Genomic DNA, 25,332 nt, shown 5'->3' with positions numbered 1-25,332 from the left:
TCGCAAGGCATCCTCATTTTTCAAAAAAAACCGAAAATCGAAAAAATGTCATTTACCCCCTTCTTCATCCAAACGCTTCAAATAAATAGACTTTACTTCCCAGAAAAAAAAACGCAACGTCATTTCAGTGAACAAAGCATTGGAATAGAAAGAAAAAACAACATTTTTAGTATTCCTACCCTGATTTTTTTTTTAAAGAAAACTACTCTAAAATTTCGGATGTGGTTGGTTTTAGGTTTATTTTTCTTTAATCCTAAAATCTAAATTAACTTTACACAGAAATACACCAATTGCAACTGCAAAATTTACTTCCATTGCTTCTTCTCGTAGTCCCATTTGGATGAAACACCCAAAACGGGATTCATTTCCAAATCGAGCATACGCTTCAATTGGGCCTTTTGATGTTCCTCATCGAATGTAATTGGTAGTTCATCATAGACTGTTGAAAATAGTAAGTAATTAATGAGATCTTGGATATAACAAAAGCAAACTTACCAAACAAATTCATCAAGATGCACACCCAAATACCAACGGAGGCAGCCATCAAGGCAAAGCCAATGTGCATCTTCCACTCGCCAGTGCCGGCTTTCAATTCAGCGAAAGTCTGACAGAAGGAAGCACGATACAAAGCACGCTTCTCCTCAATCGACAACTTCTTCCAGTCACCCAGTTCCTTCTTGCGCAGAGCCAAGATCTCATTGTTTGGCTCCCTGAAGCGGATAGCGGGCATTGGATAGTCGACACGGTCACGGTAGTTGGCAGAACCGTTCCAGCCGTAGCCGACGATTTCACGTTTGCCAATTTTGTCCATTGTGTGAATGGAGGCAACGCTGCCGACTTGAGCGTTCTTTGGGACGGCAGCAGCTGCCTGTCGCATGGCAGCGAGAGTAATCAATCGCAGTGACATGTTTGTTCTACTTTTTTTTAGAATTTGGTTAAAAGCTGAAAAAGAGGATAATTTTATCAAAAGAAGTTATGAGAAGGTGGGGAAAGAGACAGAGGGCATGGCGACGTCATTTTCATGACTTTCGTGTTACATAACCAAAGAATTTTTCTTTTTTCTTTTTTCTTTTTTTTTTTTTTTTTCATTTTTTCGTCTTAACAAGTGGGTTGGATTGGTTTTGGGAATAGTTTTTAGGACTTTTGACCATTTGATTGCATAAGAAATGAATTTCACAAAAATTGTAATTGTTCATTTGACAATCAATAAATTTTATGACATTTTTCACGAGTTTTTTCATAAATTTTTCTTCATGGCTGTCCTTGAATTATACAACGCAAATTACCGGTGTAAAAATGCACTTTATTTAATTTTTAATATTTCTTAATATTTATTATTATTTAAATTAATATTTTTAATGTTTTGTTTATGTAACTTTGGTAATTATTTTGTGGAAAAAATTGATGAGAGAAAAACTCACCTTCGTCGCTTTTGCAGCTGTGAAACGAAAACGAACGATGAAAAAAAGTGGTACTTGAGATTTTGCTAGAAGTGCAATAATTTTTAATGGATGACAGATGAGGAGAAAAATGACGTTTAAGTGCTAGAAAAATGGAGGCGATTTTTGTAGGGAAAATGGCAACGATTTGGAATAGTTAATTTTTGAATTTGTAGGTGGCGGTAGTAAATATATTTGAAAAAAAAACGTTAATTAGGAATCTACAAAAATTAGACCACTAAGTAGAATTTTCAAACAGTGTTTGCATATCGCAATTCGACAGAAAACAACAACAAATACTATACAACATAAATTATTTGTTGTTGTTTTCTTCCGATATGATACACTTTTTGAATAATTACACAGGAATAAATATATTTTTTGATATAAATTTTAAACCTGATTGAGTTATAAACACATTTTATTTTCGACGTCTTTCTTGTTTTGTTTTCTTATGTGAAATACATAAGCCCTATACCATTGGAGGTGGTAGTCTACTCGTGAGTAGAAATCTAGTACAACAACTACACATTCCTACTCCTGGAGTAGAAGATCATGTGTTAATTCTAGTACTAGATCTACTCATGAGTAAACTAGCACCTCCAATGGAACGGGGCTAATGGGGAACTTCCAGCGAATTTCTGGGCTGGTGAAGAAATAAACAAACGATTTTTGTACTGAAGATAGCTTTTTTGTTGTAATTAGCACTGGGAAAAATGTTTGTTTATACCTCTTCACCAGTGGAGGTTGACCAATGTGAAAGAAGTTCTTCTAGTACTTTTCCACTTGGAAAAAGCCCCATAGTAGATGTTTTGGTTAATCTATCATCTACTCATGCTCTTTTTTTCCCGAATAGATACGATTTAGACGCGTTTTGGACGAGTTTCAGACGCGTTTTGAACGCGTTTTAGACGCGTTTTGAACGCGTTTTAGACGCGTTTCGGACACGTTTTGAACGCGTTTTGGACACGTTTTTGATGTGTTGCGGACTCGTTTTCAACGCGTTTTTGGCGCGTTTCGGTTGCGTTTTGGACGCGTCTCAGGCAAGTTTTATACACGTTTAGGACGGGATCTGAACGCCTTTCGGACCTTAGTAGCAGAGTTAAATAACTGACTATGGACATCGATGTCCAATGCTCGTCCTGAGGCCTAGATTCTAGTCGCAGACTTTAGAGATTATGAGAAGCCTTTTAGAAAGAAAATGGAAAAGATAACAAAAATTAGGTCTAGCATGATCTAGCATCATCTTCTAATAAATTACCACTTCAGAATAGTTGATGTCAAAATTTATGACTTCTTATTATCCCCATTCAATCATCTCAACTAATGATATTACTGGCCAGCATCCTTCTCTTTATCACGTTTCAAATTTACAAATAAATAAAAAAAAAAACTCCCGCAAAACATCAATATTTCCTCAATTAATCCAGGCAGAGGATATTATAGTGTTGTGTGCGACGACTTTACAGACCAGACACGTAAAACACGGTCAAAAGTGCAATTTGTCGCAATAACTCTCCAAGTATGGAACCGCTTTCTCAAAATTGCCCACTAAAAATCAGTCGGTAGAAGATACTGATCACGATATTAATTTTAAGGCTAAGCTCTCACTTCAGAGAGCTGCTATGAGGAATCATTAGAAATAGAGAAAACCCAGCACGAAGATCGACAACGCCACCATCACCAACTTTATGTACTAACTAACCAACCAAACCCGCGTGTTGACGATCCCGATAATGATGATGACTACGATTATTTCGCCGTATTGCACCCAGAACAGAGAGGTGTATCACGTTTCATTTGAAAATATACCAACAACGACCACCACAATGCGAGATGGAGGAGTATATCTATGCTACAAAATAATGAAAATACAAAAACAAAATCTGCTAGAATCAATCCTCTCCGCAGGGAATTCGCTTGAGAACTTTTTAGCCTCGTCTGCATCTTCGTGGTTAGGTATTCTTCGTTTTCTTCCAAGACAACCAAGAGACCATGAGGAAGATATTTTTTCTTGGATGCAAAAGATACACATATACACGAATATAGACAGCTACAAAGATAGATACAACATAGGTGTTAAGATAAACGCTTTAATTCGCACCTCTTGTGCTGGGTAATCAACGCGTCGAAACTCTGGCGCTGCGATCGTAAATCAAACGTCATCGATCGAACGATCTTTTCTGGCTGATTGTGCCCCTGGGTGCGTTCCATAGTAAACTTGAACTTGATTTTGGCCTCTCTCTCGGTTTTGGTCTCAGTCAGCCAGAGATCTTATCAAATAGACGAATGGCGATGGATGACTGGTTTTATGCGGTCGTTTAAGACGTCTCACTGGATAATCGTGACCATGTTCGCAAATTGAACTACTGAATATGCTTTTTTATGGATATAAATCGACCTCTATTCACCAGTTGATTGGTGGAACATGCTGCACCAAGTTTTTGAGAGCTAGCGATGAAGATTATACATTTTTTTTCTTCGTAAGCAAAAACATTGATGATGATTGCATAATTTCGAGCATCAAATTCGATGCAAAAATGAATATCAGGAAGTTGCTTGCGATGGTTTAGCTTCGATAAATCTTATATATTGTGTCCTCATTTTTTATTCCTCCATAGATTCTCGTTTAAAACACGAGTTCTACCTAGTTATGCATCTGTTCTTTGTAAAACCCATAGTCCAACACGAAAATAGCATGCTAATGAGATCTTCCAATTCTCGTGTAAAATTCTAGCTATAGAGTAGGACTTACCATCGTCGATGTGTCTCGTTGTTTTGTTGACACAATATGTCGGTGTCACTGTGCTGCCGTTGGCATCGTCTTCGTGGACTAGTGCATATGTTACCACACCCGATATCATCGATCGAATGCAAATTAAATGGTCTTTTAAGAGCACTTCGCGTTGTACACGCTACACGTTTATTTGGAACAAGAAAATAGGTAGGTACTCACACTCTTTTGCAAGCACAAACTTATTCATTAATAAATTTCTTGACGTCACTATAACAAAGTGTAGGAGGACGTTAGAAGGTTGGTATACACATATCGTCGGCGTAAAGCAAAATTGTTCTAAGTCCTTAAGAAATCCTATGTACTTAGAACAATTTTGCTTTACGCCGACGATATGTACATTAAGAAGAGTTGGGATTTAGTATCTAGTACTAAAATCAACACATGTTTTTCTGCAAGAATAGGTATGATGTGTAGTTGGTAGTACTAGTTTTCTACTCATGAGAACTCTACCACCACTTTATACAATTTTATAATAGCTTAAGAGGTTGTATCCTAACCATTAATAGAAATCTAGTACAATAGCCCTGTTCCTTTGGGAGTTTACTAGCGATTTTCAATGGAACGCACTTTCAACGAATTCAATTCAAATCGTATCTACTAGGGAAGAAGAGCATGAGTAGATGATAGTACTAGATTAACCAAAACATCTACTATAGTTCTATAGTAGACTACCACCTCCAATGGAACAGGGCTAATAACAACACATTCCTATCTACTCGAGCAGAAGATCATGTGCAGTAGATCTAGTACTAAAATCAAGTAGTATTTAGTAGATCTAGTACTAAATAGATGTAGTTCTAAGTAGATCTAGTACTTCAATAAGTACTGGATATACTAAGTAAGTAGATCTAGTACTACAAATAGATCTAGTACTACAATAAACATTTGATATTCTCTTCGAGGAGATAGGAATGTGTAGTTTAGTTGTTGTACTAGATTTCTAGTAATGAGTTGTCTGCCATCTCCAAAGAAGCAGGGTTGTTGACTTTACTTTTTACAATTTTATAATAGCTTTAGAGGTGGAAGATTAGTCATTAGTGAAATCTAGTACAAGCAACTATTAGTGGTATCTACTACTTCTACCGTCTAGTACTACCAACTACATTAAATAGCAAAATAATATCCGTTCACAATTAACACCTCGCTTTCATTAATTAAGAATAACTTTATCGCAATTAGGTTAGGTTATTAAAGATTTGATTAAAACAAATACCTTTATTTTACACCTGTTTGCTTTGAATTCCTCCCAATTCCCGCTATATTATGATTTTTATTAAAACAACATCGTCGTCGTCGTTCCGACTATCTCTCTGCGGTACCATAAACCGTTTATCAGTTCCTTTAAACAAAAAATCTTTACAAAATCATTCCAGTGGTATAGAATTAGTTCTATCTCACTTAAGATTCATATTAAATTAACAGCTATATACTAATGGAAAGATTAATGGCCAATTCACTTGAGCATACATACACAATAAAGTAAGTACTAACGCCGCCTTTAGCAATTATTTTGATGGATTTTTTTGTATTCTATAGAGAGGTCCACATCATAGGAAGGTAATAGAGGTAAGGCCAATTTAATGCACAACCACCATAGACACGAGACACGACCTCTCTTGTCCAGATGGCACACTTGAAGAAGAAGATTCCAATTAATTTGGTACCGTATAGTCAAGTCAAGTCGAGTTAGTGTGTTGTGTACAAAAAAGCGCGAAGCAAAGAGAGAAAACATCTGACCACAGCGAGAGTCATCTTTTCTGTGATACCTCTCTACCACCTGATGATGATCACTGAAGCGTGTTCATTATTTAGTTATTTTTTTTTTTTAGCTACACATAACGATTGTTATGTTAGGAAGGCTAGCTATAATAAGCTATGTGGTAGCCTCTACTTTGGTGCCTTATTCCGTGTGATTTGATCGTAAATTGCTTTCCATGGAACCAAAACCAAAGAGATAACCCACAAGAACCTTATTGTTTTTGTTTGTGTTCTTTGCTAGGAGGAGTTTCTAGTGAAAATATGTACTTTGTGGCATGATGTCCACCTTTCCAAAAAGAAGGTAAACCACATATAAAAATAGAAGACATCATCACCAACTTGTTTCTCTTTTTATGGCTTCTTTGGGTTATCGATCTTTGTAGAGTGAATATTTCTTAGAATAATTTGTATGACTGAAAATAATATAGGGTTAAGAACTTAAAGCAGAAGTCCAAAAAAGAGTGGATAATGTTACAATTAGGCCAGTTTATACCAATTAAAAAAAAAATACACATTTTCATTTAATAGGTATGTAGTGCTAACAATTTTGCTTCCATAAGGTCTTACAGGAGTTACAGTAGCTTCTGTAAGGCATTATAGGAGTAAAATAGTTAATTAAGTGTTGAATTGCACTGCTTTTCACCTGGAACAGTTAAAAACCACATTGGAAGTTTCTTGATTTTGTTTTATACCAGTTTATACCAATTTGTTTTCACTACCACCATTGGTCTAATATTTTATTAGTCATTGTCAGTCAGACTCTATTACCACTTTGTAAAACAACTCACCTTGAAAAAAAAACACATCAAGTACCTTCATCTTCATCCATAACCTTACCAATCCGCACTCCTTTTTCGTCAAAGTATCCATATAATCCAAAGTTACCAAAAGAAAACGCATTTGAACCATAGAAATTATTATAGACAAAGACCAACCAGTAGTTAGCGTTCCAAACGAAAATGAACAAATCAAACGTACTTGATCAGAATAAATTATCCATTATCTTTAAAGCTGATGCAGCCAGTAGAAGTAGACATAAAGGCTTGGCTTTTGAGACTTGAATAGTGTGTTTGGAGTGTGTGATGTACTGCTTTTGGTCGTTTTGTTCTTGTAGGTAAGCCTGGCTTCTGACTGCTTTGTTGCTTCCCCACTTTCTCTCTCTCTCTCACTCTCTGCCCCCGCCAATTATACGATTAATAACCTGTCACAGATAAAAAAGCAGTCACTGCTTAGCTGGTTGAAGAAGAGAGAAAGAGTCTCTTTATTAAGCACAAGGAAGTCGACGACATGTGGGCTAGTCGCTCTTGTGTCTAGATGGCTGGCTATTGTACACACATCTTTCTATATAATGCTGCCATAAATCTAACCAACATGTCATACTATTATTGCCATTGCTAAACTACTATGCACACACGAGTACAAATATGTTGTATCTATGGAAGAGTAGTTCAATTTTATGAAAAATTAATCCAACATGACAGCGACTAGCTTTTGGTTTGGCTGGCATAGAAATGCCAAAGTCGATAAATATCGTATCGCTATTGTGTGATCATAAGAAAGATACAAGAACCTCTTTTGTAAGAAATTTGGTATTTTTGTGTGGTTTGAAGGAAAACGCGGGTGTGAGGGTGATTAATTTGTAACGTTTAATCAATTAAAAACGAAGACAAGAAATTGAAAAACTATGTATAACGATAAATGAGTTTGAACCTCTGCGGGTTGTTTGCTAGTGACAAGTTAACATGATTAAATGATTGACATTCCAGATTGGAATATCTTGTTTAGAGGAAATTATCTACTGTTACCGGTTCGTCTAAACTGGGACTTTATCTTCGGAGGTAGATTGGCAAAAGTTAAGCTGAAAGGAGAATTTAGTTTGATTGCTTTTGAGCAAACAAAACAAACTCCTTGAATTTTAAAAATCTCTAATTTGATAAATCTCCGCCAGAGCGTGAGTAGATAAAGGAGTAGATAAATGTACTAGATCATTTACTCTCGAGTAGTGTAGCATCTGCAAACTGCATTGGAACGCAGCTTCTATGTCAATTTTATCAAAGACATAGCCGCGTTCCTTTGGAGGTGGTGCACTACTCATGAGTAAAAATCTAGTACATTAACTACACGTTCCTATCTACTCGAGCAGAAAATCATGTGTTGTTTGTAGGCCTAGATCTGCTAATCACTTACTCATGAGTAGTCTCTACTACTTCCAAAAGAGCTGGTAAGCTAACCATGAGCAGAAATCTAGTACTACCAACTACACATCCTATCTTCTCTAGCAGGTCATATGTTAATAATAATAGTACTAGATCTACTAATAATCTACTCATAAGCAGTCTACCACCTCAAAAGGAGCGAGGATATTACCTGCTTCCTTTTGGGAGAGGTAGTTAATTCATGAGTAGATAAATCTACTACATTTTGTAATTCATCTACACATATGTATATGCATTTCTCACAAGTAGATGGAAATTGCATTGATTTACTGAAATGTGCCTTCTTCAGAAAATTGCTTGTTAGGCACTCAAATCTTATGTCATGGGGAATAATTTTACCTTATAATTTTTAATATAAGTAAAATACTTGAAATCACATTAAAAAAATTAATATAATCTAAAATACAGTATGAAAATACTCTCACGTTAATTACAAATATCAATCATTTCCGACATAAAAATGCCATACCATCAGTTGTGATGTTGTTTTATATATTCTTGATAAGGTCAGACATCAGTCAAGTTGCTTATAAGCAAGAATGCCTCTTGCGTCAACATCATAACGCTTTCTCTTCCCTGACATTACATTATACCTTCTGTACTCCGCTCTCTAACTTTAATAGAAATTCTAAAAGTTCTACCCACATATATGGACATCCTTGGTCGATCCTCCGCATCACATATAAAGAACTCCATCCCGTCGTCACCACGCACCAAGAACAAGAAGACGCTTTCAACATTGCAATCATTCATTGCTGCCTTGAATCAAAAAACCTATGCGTCCATCTATTCATCCATCTATCAGTTGGATTGATTTCTCGTTCACTATACATCGTCGCATCGCGCCGTTACATTAAACTGCGGGCTCAAAATCTACGAACGCGCGCTCGAGTTGAAAACTCGTTCTAGCCGCATAATGCCAAATATTAATATGCCAGTATGGTACCACTTAGCCTTCTCCGTTTGTATAGTAATAAACCAGCCTTCTGAATATTGGCAAACTGCAGAAGCAGAAGCAGTCTCTCTACCTTTATACTATAAGATCGCTGCTGACTGTAACTACCTTTTCGAGGTGATTAAGTGGCTCCGTGCACGCATCTCTTATATATGCGCGATGCAACCAAGTGGAAGAATGTCATTTCTGGAAATATGCGTCTTCGTCTTTGTCGTTTGTCTTTTTTGTTTTTGGTCATTTGAACTGGTCAACCTTGTGCGGGTACCTACAAAAAACCAACAGTTGTTCCATGATAGAAATGTAAGGAACAGGAACACACACAATAGCATAACCAAGAGATTGGTTTTTTGAGAAGAGAGAGATGGTTAAACCACCTTGGATAACTATAATATCAAGATAAAGATCTCGATCTTTTTGATGAGATGCTGCCACCAACCATCATCGATCGAAGGTAGTGCTCTCCAGTAGAATGTGTTTTAGATGTAGACTTATACGACTAGATGGGATGATGAAGTAGATTGATGACTATCTTGTGATTTGTGCAGCTGACATAGGAAATATTCTTAACAAGCTTGTCATCTTCTACACACAGAAGATGTCAGTTGAAATGATGACTTTTTTGTAAAACTTAATATTTTCTTGTTTAAAGATAGAGGTTTTGCAATAAACATAAGGGTAGAATAATAAGAGAGCCGGAAGTTGTATGAATAAATTATTGTCCTATATGATTTCTTTTCCATTGGTTGGGCGCCACTTTTTAGTATTTTTTTCTTTTTTCAACTTGATGCTTTTTTATTTTGAAAGTGTCCTGTAAAAATGCAGAAAATGACAAATAAATGTTTTTTTTTTTTTTAAATTTTAATACATTTTATTGTTTTATTTTTCTTTTATTTTGTTTTGATTTTAATTAATTTTGTTTGTAATAATAATAATTATGATCAATATCAATTAAATTCAATAATATAACTATATAAATTTTTATGCCCTATGAATAAAATATTAATTTTTATTTTAATTGTTTCATTGTTAAATTATTTTTTGCATTTATATAGTATTTGTTTTTCGGTAAATTATTAAATATTAAACAAAAAAAAAATCAATAGTATAATGAAGGAATTACATAAATGTTATACATATATATATTTAGTTACGATGTTTAGAAAGGGACTTTGAGGATAATTATTTAGCTATGGTTTTTTGTTTTTGTATATTGCTGTATAGTTGTTTCTTTTTATAGTTTGTTTTCTTTTCTTTTTCGAAATAAGGAAAATTACTTTAAATATACTTGGCAAATTTATGGTTGTTTTTTATTTAATTTTATTTTAAATAGCATAAAATTATTTATTACATTAATATATATAAACTGTATTTTGTTTTTTTTTTTTTTTATATTGTGTCTGTGAGTGTGTGTCTTTGTTAACCTGTTATTACATTTATATAATTTATTTTTTTAAATAAAAGATAGTTTTTTTTTTTTAGTTGTTAAACATATAAATATTTATTTATTTTTTGTTTATGTTTTATATATGCATTGTATAAAAAAAACATACAATAATATTTTGTTAGTAAAATTACTGTAAAGATATTTTTCAATGTTAGTATATAATATATATTATTTACATCGATAATTTTGTTAAACTTTTAATTTTTTGATTTTGTCTTAGTTTGTAAAATGTTATTTTAATTTATTATTTTTTTTTTTTTTTTTAATGTTTAAAATTAATATTTTTCTTCTTGTTTCGATCTTATAATAAATAGCATAGGTCATAGGTATCAAAAAATTTTCATTTTTATGTAAAGCAACAATTATTTATTAATATTTATTTTAAGCGACAAGAATGTATTATTATTCCATTTTTTTTTTACATACTTTTTTTAATAATTTTTTTAACTTAACATTTATTTGGCTTTTTACATTCGATTTTTTTTTCTTTTTATCAGGCTAAAGTGGATTTTTATCATTATTGTTTTTTTTTTTTTATTCAAAGGGGAAATTGTGCAAGGGAAGTGTGAGGGGGATTTTATGTACACTCAATTGCATTTTCATAACAAGTGCTAAGGGTGTAATTTATTTATGAAATGTTGACAAAAACTGTGTTTTTTGTTTAAATATTAGAGTGAATTTCAAAAGATTGTGAGTAGTAAAGTGGGCGCCACTTTCAGTCTACCTAACTAATAATTTTGCTTCTATAAAGCTTTTCAGAAGCTACAGATACATCTATATTAAGTGAGTATTTTTTCCGTTGGGCGCCACTTTCACTAGTCTATCTGATTCAGACCGACTTTTTAAAACTCCCAGGTTCAGATTTTTTAACTTCAATCAAATGAAATTCACCTAACATCATGAACATATACTCAACGAAAGTGAGTAAATTAAAAAAAAAAAAAATAAAAACACACGTGCAAATAATATAATTTCTTAAAACTTCTTTCGCATTTGGGAAAAAAGGATTCAATTTTTTTTTCTACATCGAAAGTAGTAAAAGAAAGTTTTCGAAATTCTTTAAACAAAAATAAAGGAAAGTTATAAATCTGTGTATTTTTTCAAACAAAAAGAAAGTATACTCTGCACAAATACAGAGACTCTCAACTCAAATCTAAAACAATGAGACATCTATATAAGTTTTAATGCACAAAACTTTTCCCCTATAGAAAAACGATTTTTCTATGATTGGAATTTTTTTTTTTTTTCAAAAAGGAACTCCTCGACGTACATAGGTATACGCAAAAACTTTTCAATAGGAAAAAAAAAAAAAAAAAACTGCAAAGAGAAAAATGATGATGTCTTCCTTCCTCATTTTGTATTTCATCTATATACCATTGGCATGATGGTGGCACATCAGACAGAAACATTTTTACTGATACCTCTCTTTGTCTGGGTGAAAGTTTGTACATCATCATAAATAGAAAAAGAATTGAACAAAAAAAAAAAAAAGGATTTTAATTGGTTTATTTAAAAATAATTAATTAAATCAAAAAGTTATATCCTTTTTGTTTTTTTTTTTTATGTTTATCTTTTGAATTTTTGACTAAAGATAAAAATCCACTTATTTAGTTGTTCGACCTTTTGAATTTTCTTTTTTCCATTTTTTTCTTTATTTTAAATTCCCTAAAATATTTCCATCATTCTTCAAATATCCTTCGCTTATCATCAATTTATTTTGAAAAATCAGCGATTTTTTTTTTGTTTTAAATTAATTTTAATCAATTGCACACAATAAAGGGATGAAAAATAAAGAAGAAGTATCTTTTTTTCTATTTTGGGAAATCTCAATAGGGAATGGCGATATTGTGTGAATGGAGTGAAAAAAGGACTCTTGATATAATGTGATGAATTTTTTTTGTGTTTTGTTAGCAATTTGAATAGAATCGATTTTTTTTTCATGTTTGTTTTTCTTTGTTTGATTTAAATATTTATTTTTACATTTTTTTTTTTCGTTTTATCTATTTATATAAAGTACGTATATATATAATTTAATTACACATTACTCTGCGCCCGCTGAACTGTCTGGTGTTATATTTGAATCCAAACTGGCACAATCGGATTCTTGTTCCTGATTTTCCGAATAATTGGCAGCCTCCTGTAGTCGCATTAGCATGTTGAGCTGTAATTGGGATGAAATAAAACGAAAAGAATAGAAAATGATGATTATTGCTTACACATTGATTTTGTTTTTAAGGATTTTAATTGGAATTTAAAAGAAAAAGACAGAGAGAGCAGTACCTATATTATTTTGAGGGTTTAAGGGTGAGCACACACCTAAGGTAAGTAAATGAAAAAACTTTGTATGCTCCTTAAGAGGATTTCACTATAAAAAGAAGGGAAGGTTCAAATCTATTTTGGGTTAGAATTTTTTTTTGTAGGAACTCATTTAACTAAACTATTTTGTAGCTTATGTTCATCCTTGAACTAAAATAAATAGTTTTACCAAGTTTTATTCAAATCAGTTAAGTATTACCGGCTTTATGGTGGAACAAACAGGCTTAAATTACAGAAATGCGTTGGTTTCTTTACGTGACGAGTAGTTGAAGTGGCTAAATGCAAGAGCAAATGTTCAATTTTGACTTGAGTCTCTTGTTCAATCCCAAGAATATGCATCGACAACGACAGCATAATTTAAGTAATAAGAAAGTCTACACACACTTTGGAGACTATTGCCAGAGAGTAAATTGTTTTTTAAGGCAAATAGGAGAACAGAGGAAATAAGTTGGGATAACGGTATTTTGAAAGCTATTGGAGGTTTTGGCCCCTTTATTCAATTACAACTCTCCAATAAGTCTATCGATATTGGAGAGCGTTCGCCACCCAATTTTTAAGTCCCACTATAATTTTTTTTTGCTTTCATTCAATTTTTATTGATTTATTTGCTTATAAGTTAAGAAAATCTTTTATTAATTTGGGAATATTTAACAATCTAAGAATGTCTACAAAATTCTCTACAAAACCTTCTATAAACTAATGTAGTTTTTTTTTCTAGCTTTATGACTTATCGAATGATCTTACGTACATTCAAATTGTATCCTTTTTTTGTGAATATCGATTCTGTGTGAGAATGAAAATGTGAATGAATGTCAAAAAGTCTCCACAAAAACTATCTTTTTTTCTCCATAATCATTTTTAAACAAAATTACATAAAAAAAAAATTTAAAACTCACCAAAGGATCTTGAGCATCGCCATTGCTAACTGGCATTCCTTCCAAACCAACATCTTCAGCATTTATTTGCCTTAATGGCGGCACCGAATCCGGTCCATATGGCCATGGATATGAATTACGTATAAAAGCGGACGGATCATTCCACGCACCACCACGCCGACCATAAAGCTGAACACCTTCCCGCACTGCTTCGACTAGATACGGTGATAGATGATAATTCCAAATGTCTGTAAACCATACTTGAGAGTCTTTCAGATCCAACGGGCAGGATAGGAATAATCTTGGACCAATTGTAACATCTGAAGAACTATGAATTTCTAGGAATCTATTAATGTGTTGCCAGACAGTTGGTAGCCAAGCTAAAACCGATGCAAGTTCGGGTTGATGGTTGAGGGTTTGTAATTCCAGTTGGAAAAGTCGTCGACGAAGGAATCGACCAAGGAAACCTTTGACAGGTTCCATGTGATTTGCTGTGAGAACCTAGATAAAGAATATTCTTGTTAGACTATGAGTTAATAGATGGCGTTGGTGTTGCACTTACCCATCGGAAATTATGATGCAATTGAAGATTCGTAGTATTGCACGTTGCTTGCGACATTGTACCAATGATGCAGGGCAATTTGGCTGCTGGGCCAGCACTCAGCAGACAGGAGAAGACATCTCCCAAAGCGGAAGCATGATGTAAATTGTCTAAAATAATCACAGATGGTAGATCAGCGGCTCCATTTGCTATGGACGCTTGTTCGGCTATATGGCCAAGATATTGTCGAAGTTCCTTCGAGGATTTATGATCAACACTACAAGAAACATTATTAGGACACTTTTTTTCAAAGAATAGAGAAAAAAAAACTTACTTAAATGTTGCAATAGCCTCTGACGGATTCCCACGGGCTGATCGAGCGACCAAAAACTCTGCCAGTCGCCTTGCCAGGTATGACTTCCCAGTCCCACTAGGACCGCATAAAATCAGCCGCCGATGTTCGGTCAAAAGACTAATATACCGATGAACTATGCTCCTTGGAATCAAACTATCAAACGCCAACGATCCAACACCCTGAAGACAGATATACAACGATCGGACGTTGCCAACTATATAACCACATGGCAGCAACTCTGGGAATCCCATCTCTGGACCACGTTTAGCCTCTCCCAAATGATACGATGTAATCGAATCAGTATTCAATCCCAGATTTGTGCCAGGATCAATCCTCGAAACATAGTCTTTAAAAGTCTTCCTTACGATATAATCTAAATTTTGCCACGTTGTCTTGCCCGAAATGTACGTATAAGCAATCACGAATTCATTCAATGTTGCACTCGGGAATGACTTTCGCTCATCAAAGCCATTCTCACTGCACTCACCATTCTCACCTTTGCGATAGAAATCATCAGTTTCTAGAATTTCTTCATAATATTTCGGAAACGATTCGGGTTGTCCAAGATAACATGAAATGGCAAGTTTTTTGCCATCCGTAATATCCGGGACATCCTCAACACCGGTTGGCAAGTGTGCCGGACTTGGAATCGGTTCGATCGCAGGTGGTGGTGGTGTCAGATCAATATGAGTGGTGGGACTTAGTGGTGGAGGTGGAGGCTCTGGTGCCGGAGCTGGTGGAATGTTTTCTTCTTCGACTTCTTCTTCAAGTCTCTTTGGCAATTCCATTGGAGGTCGTGAGTTTCCATCGGCCAGACTATATCGTCTCGACTCACCTATTGAACCACTGGGGCTTATTGCATTTCCCAGAGATGCTTCACTTCCCGCCAGCGATCTGCTTGTTACAAGCTTTTGCAATCGCTCGTTGTTTTGCTTTAGACTTATCATCTCAGCTCGCATTTTCATAACAGTATCCTTGAGGTTCTCCAACTGAGAAGCCGAACTGAGAGCCTCAAGACGGATATCAGTTAGGACAAGATCCTTTTCTCGGAGTTGTTTCTTTAATTCTTCGACCACTTGATGATCTTCATGGTCAATAGCGTCTATGGGCTTAGCATTCTCAATCAAAGTCACCGTCTTCTGGGGGCTGTTTTTGGTCGGTGAAGATGGAGGCTTTGATAAGGCCGGATCATGTGAAACCGGTCCATTATTGGATGAATGTTGCTGATGATGACCATGATGATGGTGATGATGATGCGATTGATTACTGCCAGTCGATTGTTGATCAGCGTTACCATGTCCAATGTGACGATTGGTTTTGGATATTTTGGCATTTCTCGAGAATGCCTTGGTAAAGGAACTCCTCAACCAACCTTTTTTCTTGTTTTTCTTATCATGAGCTGAACATCCTGAACTAATCGAATTCAATGAACACATTGAGTCCGAACTATGATGACGTTGCATCGAACCAGGAATACCAGAATTATTGCTACCATTGGTGGCCGATTGGGGTCTTGGATGAAGATTTGTCATAGCAGATTGAGGTTTGCTAAACAAAGCTTCTCCACTTCCACCACCACCACCACCACCGCCATTGGGACACATTTGATTGGTAGCCGTTTGGACACCCATACTTTGCATGTGCGCTGTTGTCAAACCTGCCTGAATCGATTGTTTGCGCAAAAGTTCGATCGTTTGTCGCATGTCAGTTAGTTCGCCATCTTTTCGTTCCGCTGTAGCTGTCAGTTGATGCAGCCGTTGGGTCATATTGGATAGACTCTGTTCAAAGGCAGCGACGACATGAGCCTGGAAGAAGAAGAAGATGAAAAAAAAAAAATTGGAATTAGATAAAAATTGTCTTATGGAAACTTTTAAGAAATTTGTATAAAGAAAACGATCGAACCAGTGATTGACGCAGAAGCTAATGACTTGCCACGTTGATCGACACTGAAAGACTCCCCAGAGTTGCATTCCCAAATTAGTCATGGGTAGTCTTCCCGTTTCGTGGTGTGCATTTAAATAACCCTCTGCACTTAACGAAAAAAAAAAAAAAATCTGCACATGCAGACAGACACAAGGAAATAACTCTTCAGAGCTCTTATACCATAGCCCAGCTGTGTTCTTGTGTGTGGATAAGTTCTGGAAGGCGCTGACTCATTATGAAATCAGCTCAAAGACAAAGGGAATTTTGTTTCTTCCACCAAACCGACAGACCAACCGACCGACATGACAGAACGAACGACGACGTTAAAGGACAAAAAGAAATAATTTAATCATCATCTTCCAGAGTCAGACCCTATAAAAAGACGGTACTAAGGACAGTTTAAAGGTTGCCTCTAATGCTTTTAACTCCTTCGTATGTACAAATGCTTATGCCTGTATCCGATTTCACCTTGACGGACGAGCTATTAAGCCGCGCGATGATGACGACGACAGGGAACAGGTGCTGAATATGTAATTAGCCTTCCTCTATATCTACTTCCACGGATGCATTTGTTTGAGAAGAGCGAAACATACAAAACAAAACACACAAAAAATGAGGTGGAGGAAATTTGTATGCATTCAATGATGCATTATGGGGGTATCTCTGTATCCCCATCATCAACGTTTTGTCTGGGACAAAACGACAACGACGCGAATGATGAGGAACGACCGACGACCGACGGCGAGGAACACCAACCGACACGTTTAGGATAGTTGGAATCAAAATGAATGTTCCTGGAGACGTATAAGAGCGGGGAAGATGGAAAGGAGAAGATATTTAAAATATGATTTATGTCTGGCGTTTCTGATGAAGTTTTTAACGGGTAAGTGCCCTTTATGTATTCTGCTGCTGCTGCAAGCATCAAACAAAATGCTAAAAAAAAAAAAACAACAAAACGATAATCCTTACACAAGGAGGAGGCAGATGATGTTTTTCCATCATTATGCCAAGGATTATGATGATGAGAAGCTACTGTTTGGGAAGGTTAGGGTGAATGTCATCAAAACGTTGATTATGAAAATAGTTATTAGAGGGTTTCTCTCATACAAATATGCATGTGCATGTTGTTGAGAGGTCCTCACAAGTTGAATAATTAAAATCGATTTGTGGAGAATGAGCGACAAGATGTCTATAAATATGAAATTGGTTTTTTTTGAATTGGAATGGATTTTTATTTAAAAGTTAAAAGAATAGGAAGAAAAACATTAAATGGCGCCCAATCGAAAATATGTATGCTGAAAAAACCAGGAAACCTAACCTTAAATGACTTTTAAACCCTTTGGAACTTCTTTTAAAATAAACAATTGAAAATAAAATAGGTATATGTTTTGTTTATAACGAGTCACGAAATAGTCACGCATCTGAAGGCAGACAAGAAACCAAAATAAGAAAAAAAAAAAAATAAAAGTTGAAAGGCTAAAAAGTCTTAAAAGGTTTTTTTTTTATGTTATACGATTCTTTGGCAAAAATCAACAGAAAAGGACAACAAGAAAACCACAACCCAAACGCCATCGCCCGTTTAACACTTTTAACCGCATTAACATAAGCACTTTTGGTCACCTTTCGACGTATCCGCTCAACTAGATGCCATTTACGTTAATCGCCTTAACTCTTTAGACAAAGAAAAAATAAAACAAACTAAACAGAAGTGGAATTGGCAAAATAACAAAACAAATAGAGAAGATGTCACGCACATTTTGATTTTTTTTTTGAAAGAAAAAAAAAAAAAAAATACTGGGGAAGGATGTCAGACTATTCTAAATCTTTAACACCTAGAAAAAGAAGTCGACAATCTTATAAGTTATTCTGTGACACCCTTTATGAATTTTTGGTCCTTAGGTTTTAATAACTCATATTCAAGATTTATGCTGCTGTTTATTTAAGCTTCTCACAGAAGATTGTTAAATAGGTGTGTCCAATTAATATTTACCACACATTATGGGAGGCTTCATAATTTATGATATGATGTGATAGACACTGGAATGATATCATAATTTTGATGAAAGTTATCATAAAAAATGTGAGATTTATGGAGGTTTTATACATAAGAAGAGATTGGGGTAGAGTTTTTGAATGATTTATTCAAGACGATGGTCTATTTTATGTTTGTGTGAAATAACGCATTAAATACTGTGATACTTCTTGTTCTTTATGATAATTACATATAAATGCGTCATAAGTATAAAAACGTATAATTTTTGAATGAATATCTGTTATAATTTATTTTTAGAGGATTTGTGATATTTTAATTTTTTGTGATACAACGATCCATAAATGCTTTCTGTGATAAATAATTTGAATTATTTACTGTTAGTTCTAATAAAACACCACAAATAAATAAAGTCTTTGTAATTTTGTGACATTTTTATATACCTAGATGTAATAAATGTTTGTGATATTTATTTTTTCCTGTGATATTGCTGACATTTTTTCTTTGTTCAATCATGGAAGCTTAATGTCATTCTAACAAAAAACACACTATTTAATTTTGTCATAAAACAAAAAATTTTATCTTGAGATTACATTTTTCTTATAAGAATATACTTTGTGATATTTTTGAACAACCATTTGTATAAAAAATATAAATGAAAAATATTTAATGGAAACGAATAAAGAAGCAATTTTTTTAAAAATATGTTTGGTTTTTTTTTATTTTCTTATGAAGACTTTTTGGGAAAGTCGTTGAGTCACTTATCATCTTGTGATAAATTGTCATAAATTGAAAATACATTAAAAAAAGAGTGTGTGTACACATGTACACGCGACTGAAGTTATACTTCTCATTCAGTATATGTAAATGAATTTCATTTGATATTTTTAATTTCTATTAGGTATTAAATTAATTAATCCACACATCGTTTTTTTACATTTTTATCAAGTGAACAATAAATTAATTCTTTCATCCTCCTTGCGTCCATGTAGTTTTCAATTTATTCTGTGAAATTTACACATGTTGTGCGGTTCAGAACGTACGGTATACGCTTAACGAAACTAAATGAATTGAGCATAAAATGTGCGATATGGTTATTTTATGAGAATTGTGTGTGCTTCAGCACTAGTAGTAGCAATATGGAACTTGCAGAGTTGCTACAAAGCTCAAAAGTGAGCTGAGCTCAGCTCACAGCTCAGCTCAAATTTTGAGCTAGCTGACTTTTGAGCTATGTACCATAGCTCAGCTCATTTGAGCTGAGCTAAAAGTCAGCTGAGCTGATGGTTGAGCTGAGCTGTTGGGTGAGCTGAGCTGTCGGTGAGCTGAGCTGTTGGATGAGCTAAGGTAAAGTGAGCTGAGCTGAGCTGTGATGGGTGAGAGGATACATTGATTTTTATTTGGAAAGTATAATGAAATATGAAGATATTTTAAACTTTTATAAAACACCATAGCTCAAGATGTTTGGTTCTAGTTATTAATGGAATTATTTTAACACATGGATATTTTTATAAATAAAACAGATAATTTTTCGTGATCTTTCTCTTGGTTTTTTTAACCCTAGAAAGATAATCATAATATACGTCTCAGAGACGTATGATTCTAAAAAAGATTTTTGGTCTTATGTTAACACTTTTTGTCATATTTATTTAACTCATTACTTAGATTATTTTAAAGAAGTGATATAATAAATCAAATCAATTTAACAAAAACCCAGAAATTTGAATTGAATTAGATAAAACAGTTCTTTCCACGCCATACGTCTTACAGACGTAGATTATCTTTCTAGGGTTAATAGTAAATATATTTCTATTTTTTTAGTAAAATATTTCTTTTTTAATCATAAAAAAAATCAGGTACAATCCGGTTTTACGCCTTTTTTCAAAATTCCGAGAAAATCGCGTTTGAAAGTTGGGGTAAATTTTTTTTTCGAAAAATCCCCGAATCTTTGAACGCTCCTGGAAGCTAAGCCGCTTGAGAGCAATTTTTGGGAGTGATGCCAAATGATAGCTTGTGTCATGGGCCTACGCTTTGCACATTGTCAGATTTTTAAAAAATCGCTTTGCATGTTAAACCGCCACATCATGCCTATTTTTTCAGAATCGGGCTTAACTTTTTTTTTACCTTTAAGTTCTCCTGGTTTGAGAACGCGTGTACCTACAGGGATGGAAGTTGTACCCAAATGTAGGTTAGAGTCCCCGCTACCTTTTGGCATCAAAAAAATTTTTTTCATTTTTTTCAAAATTCCGAGATATAGGCGTTGGAAGTTGGGGCGCTCACTTTCAGCTCAGCTCACTTTCAGCTCAGCTCAAATGAGCTAAGCTATGGTACCTAGCTCAAATTTGAGCTGAGCTGTGAGCTGAGCTGAAATGTTAGCTTTTTGCAACCCTGGCAACTTGCCACATGTAACTTGCCACATGCAACTTGCCACACGCAATTTGCCACATGCAACTTGCCACACGCAACTTGCCACATACAACTTGCCACATGCAACTTGCCACATGCAACTTGCCACATGAAACATGTAACTTGCTACGTGTTGTGTGTTTTATGTTTGCCGTACTGTGGCGTACTGCATTTTTAAATACTAAAGTACTGCGTACTCTAAAGGTGAAACGACAGCCCTGCTACCCAGGGTGATCGCGTCATAATCCCTTTGACATTCTTGTCAAAAAGTAAATTTTCATACCCACCCTCCCATAAGAAGTATAACTTCAAAAATGAAGCACAAAAAAGGCTTCACAGTATCACTTAACTCCTAAGAGTTATCTCCCAAATTACTCTGTGTTATTTAAAATATTATATCTGAAATTGTTAAGAGGTCTACATTAATTTGAATTTTTGTTTTCTTTAATTAAAAGTGAATTATCACAAAAAGCAAAAGGATTCAGAAATTCCTAAGAAGGCTTGTAATTCCTTTTATAAGCATCTACCACCTGATGATATTATGCTCCTGCTGATTAAAGTCGTACCAAGAAAAAAAAAAACCCAGCATAAATTATAAAAGAATGAAAAATGTTCATTAACACAATGAATTATAATGTGACGTTGCCACTGAATTATTCTATAAAATTTAAACCTTCATTAATTAAGTCAACTTCATCGCACCCTTCTCTCTTTTGAAAATCCAACTGAAGGTAGGGAAATATATGTATACAAAAAATAAATAAATTAATAATATTTCACAGAAATTTTATCACACTGGATGCTGTGTATGTGTCATCATCATTATAATTATTTAATTATGTTTACGTACCACATTTAAATAGAGAAAACGAAATTAATATGAATATTTTCATATAAATTAATTTATTTTAGGAATTTATATCGCCATTATATTTGATTTGTGAATTTTTAATATTTCGTTTATTTGAACACAATAATTAAATGGATTTAGTGAACATAATTAATATATAAAGAGAAATTAAGCCTTTGTGTTGTATTAAATGTGGTGTTGAAAGTGTTGATGCATAAATAAATGAAAAAGGATATTTTTATTTAACCTCATTAGCTTCTAATAGTGGAATTATTTTTTGCTAAAATATTTCCTATGAGTATTAAAATTAAGGTAAAACATGTGTATTAAACAGCTTTTGTATTATGTAGGGTAAATAGACACTTGTTTGGTTCGAGAATTCTAAAATCGAAATTTTTAGCCAAAAATTGCTTAAGAAGTTTTTCAACAACTTATTTTATCAAATTTTATGTTAATTAAATTCGCTGTTGCCAAAAAAAAAATTTAAAAATATCTTCTTAAGAAATTGAATAATTTAATGGTAAATGTCAAAAATTTCAGAGAATCTGTCAAACAAAGAAAACATAGAATTTTGTAATGAATGTGAAAGTCGAGTAGTCAACTGAAGTGAGTCCTGGCTTAGACTTGAGAATGATAATATTTCTTCACTATAGACAATTTTGACAGCTTAGTTAATATTTGACAGTTACGGATTTCTCTATATTTTTGTATTTGATTTTCATTTAAAAATATTTTAAATCTAAAACGCTTCTTTTTATAAGAATCCATTTTAAATGCCAAAAATTTACAACAAAAAAAAAAAAAACACATAAAATAAATTCTGCATGTACCAAACATTGGTCAGTTTACCCTATGAGTACATTTAATTTGAAATTTCTGCCTGTGTTGCAATAATATTATTTCTTTGGCAAACTAACTGCCATTACAGTAGCACCCAGAATTAAAATAAATAAATATTATCATTTTGCCAACTCAACACATCAGTTGTGTTGTGCACTCCGCATTTCTCATGCCCACTATACTCCATAAAATAAATATATAAATGTGGTCCAGAAAAAATCCGAAAAAGAAAGTACAAAAATAGATAACATCTGCTTTCAATCAAGGAAACGTAAATAATATTCCCAACATGTGTGTTGTAGATATCTTCTGCTAAAGTTCTCTGGTCCATTTTATCAAAAAAAAACTATATATTCTTATTGCACACAAGTGGAAAACAGCAAAACAAAAGAATAAGAAAAAAAAAAAAAAAACACGTCAAAAAAATATAAGATGAATTCAACTATTTATGATCCTTGACTTGCTGCCCTTTATTCATTTCTTTTTTGGATTGTTTTTGTGATTTATTTATTCGTATTGTGTTTGAGGGAATTTTTATGGATTTTTGTGTGTGATGTTTATTCAACTGAATGCATAAGTGGGATGTTGTTGTTCTTGTTGTTGGATATCTATCAAAATTTTTTTGGTCAAAAAAAAAATTGTTTGAAATATGATACAACCGTACGAATTTGACAGAAGCATCAGAAGCAGATGATGCTTTATGGTTTTCAACACTTGACCTTTTAGTTAAGGAATTTTCTGCTTACTTGACAATGATTTATTTATATTCATAAATTTTACTTTTGACTTCTTGTATACCTATAGTTTTTGAAGGAATACTTCTTCATGTATCTTAAATAAGAGTTTATATGATTTGATCGTATGGTACGAAACGCTGCTTTACACATAATATCATAGAGTTTTTTCTGTCGTGTAAATTTTGATTAAAAATTTGAATTTATTTGGTATAAACGATTGGTATACGTGACTAGCTTAGCCATCAGGATCTAAAAAAAAATATCATTTCTATAAAAATGATTTTTTTGTTCTGAGGGTACCATGAAAATAATAAAAGTATTCCTTTAAAATTGTCTCACTGATTGGTATAAAACTGGTCTAAGACCTGACAATTTTTATTAAAATATCCTATAATTGGGTTAAAAGTTTTAATTTTTCAGTAACAAGTGTTTTTGAATAATATGAATCATTCTAATTCATTATGTGACCTTTATTGGTATAAAGAACTGGTATAAGCAACTAAAAAAAAATCTATCTAAGAAGATAGCAATTTCCATAAAATCGACTTTAACGCAAAGAGAGAATAACTTTTTTGATCTTAAATAAGGTATAGTTACTTATTTGCTCCCAAGCTAATTGGTATAAACTGGTCTAAAATCCGAGAAAAGCTTATTCTTGTTTATTTTTGATGGAACTATCACAACATCTGCCAAATGGTAAATTAAATTAATATAATCAATAATATAACCAACATAATTGATACAAAAAACTGGGCTTTTTTGGAGAACATCATTTTCTTATTGAAAATAGGGTAAGTTCTTTAATTTGTTCTCTTACTGATTGGTATAAACTGGTCTAAATTCCGAAAACAATTCTTTCCCTCGTTATTTGGTATGGTATTATGATATGGTCTTCCAAAAATAATAAATGAAACTAAAATAATAAAACAACAAGTTATTATTTCATAGTAAACTGTTTGCTTACACCATTTGAGTGCACACAATTTGCGTTACACACAAATTTCTCCTTTCAAATAATTTTCTATCCACTTTTTTGAACTAAATATTTAACCTAAATGAACTCATTACTTTTGACTATCATCTTCATCAAACACAAAAACTTTGTTGCATAAAATCATAACCTTCATCAATTAAAACCATCCACATCAGTCGTATTGGTTAGCAATTGATTTTACAATGTTGTTTATGGACAAAAAAAAATTCTAAAAACAAAAAAAAATTGCAAAACACAATCAATTGATGCCAATCAAATTTCAGGGTGAAACCATTTAGTATCTGTATTTATTATATCAATTGAATTTCTAAAACAAACATAAAAATGATACAAATTTAATGAACAAAAAAAAAAAAGTGCAATTTCAATCAATTTATTGGCGAACTATAGAGAATTGTCCATTTGAAAAGTATTTGGTATATTTTTGGTATTTGTGGAAAAAATATGATCAAAATTTAGATTGCACATGTTGAAGTTAACAAAAACTAAATATGTAATTGAATTTAACAAAGAATGATGATAGATTTTTTTTTTTAATTAAATTAAATTCAATTAGATTGGGCAATAAAATTGAAATGTTTAATGTTACGTTTTGTAAATGTAATATTGATTGGCAAATCAACTCATTTTTTGTTTTGTTCAGTAAATTTGAACTTCATTTGATTTGTTTGACTAAAGTTGTTTTAAAAATAAATTAGTTATCTTTCTGATGTTAAGTGGAATTGATAAAAAAAAAAAAACAATCAAAAAGATAACAACAGGTTTTATTTTTAAATTGTTGCTATTTGTAATTTTTTTACGCAACAATAAAATTTATGTTTGGGAGCGCCACTACTTATGCGGACTACGTGGTTAACTTGTTTTAGACATTAAATAATAATTGTTACACAACGTGTAGT

The 25,332-nt window shown here is 33.3% G+C and overlaps 2 protein-coding genes across 9 annotated transcripts in view; both read right to left on the bottom strand.

The window, feature by feature from the left end:
• Positions 1-213: 213 nt before the first annotated feature.
• On the bottom strand, positions 214-1,548 carry LOC129916060 (cytochrome c oxidase subunit 4 isoform 1, mitochondrial). The gene is made up of 3 exons (XM_055995821.1): positions 1,422-1,548; positions 496-942; positions 214-439 (listed from the first exon to the last, which is right to left on the bottom strand). The coding sequence occupies exons 2-3, from the start codon at positions 905-907 to the stop codon at positions 306-308; spliced, it is 546 nt and encodes a 181-aa protein (XP_055851796.1). The 5' UTR covers positions 908-942; positions 1,422-1,548; the 3' UTR covers positions 214-305.
• Positions 1,549-11,184: 9,636 nt separating this feature from the next.
• Positions 11,185-25,332, bottom strand: part of LOC129913020 (protein sickie) — a 375,806-nt gene continuing 361,658 nt past the window's right edge. For all 8 annotated transcript variants that reach the window (XM_055991353.1, XM_055991351.1, XM_055991346.1 and 5 more), the window contains 4 exons: positions 14,676-16,501; positions 14,363-14,618; positions 13,822-14,301; positions 11,185-12,770 (listed from right to left, as the gene is read on the bottom strand). In XM_055991353.1, the coding sequence (XP_055847328.1) occupies positions 12,651-12,770; positions 13,822-14,301; positions 14,363-14,618; positions 14,676-16,501 (2,682 nt within the window). In that variant the 3' untranslated portion in view covers positions 11,185-12,650. The remainder of the gene's footprint in view (positions 12,771-13,821; positions 14,302-14,362; positions 14,619-14,675; positions 16,502-25,332) is intronic.

Source organism: Episyrphus balteatus, chromosome 3 (genome assembly GCF_945859705.1).
Source record: "Episyrphus balteatus chromosome 3, idEpiBalt1.1, whole genome shotgun sequence".
Taxonomy (NCBI): domain Eukaryota; kingdom Metazoa; phylum Arthropoda; class Insecta; order Diptera; family Syrphidae; genus Episyrphus; species Episyrphus balteatus.
This window is presented reverse-complemented; position numbering and strand designations above follow the sequence as displayed.

Coding starts and splice junctions, on each gene's coding strand:
- LOC129916060 (XM_055995821.1), bottom strand. CDS start 907: ATGTCACTGCGATTGATTACTCTCGCTGCCATGCGACAGGCAGCTGCT. Junction 440..495: donor CATCTTGATGAATTTGTTTG/GTAAGTTTGCTT, acceptor TATTTTCAACAG/TCTATGATGAACTACCAATT.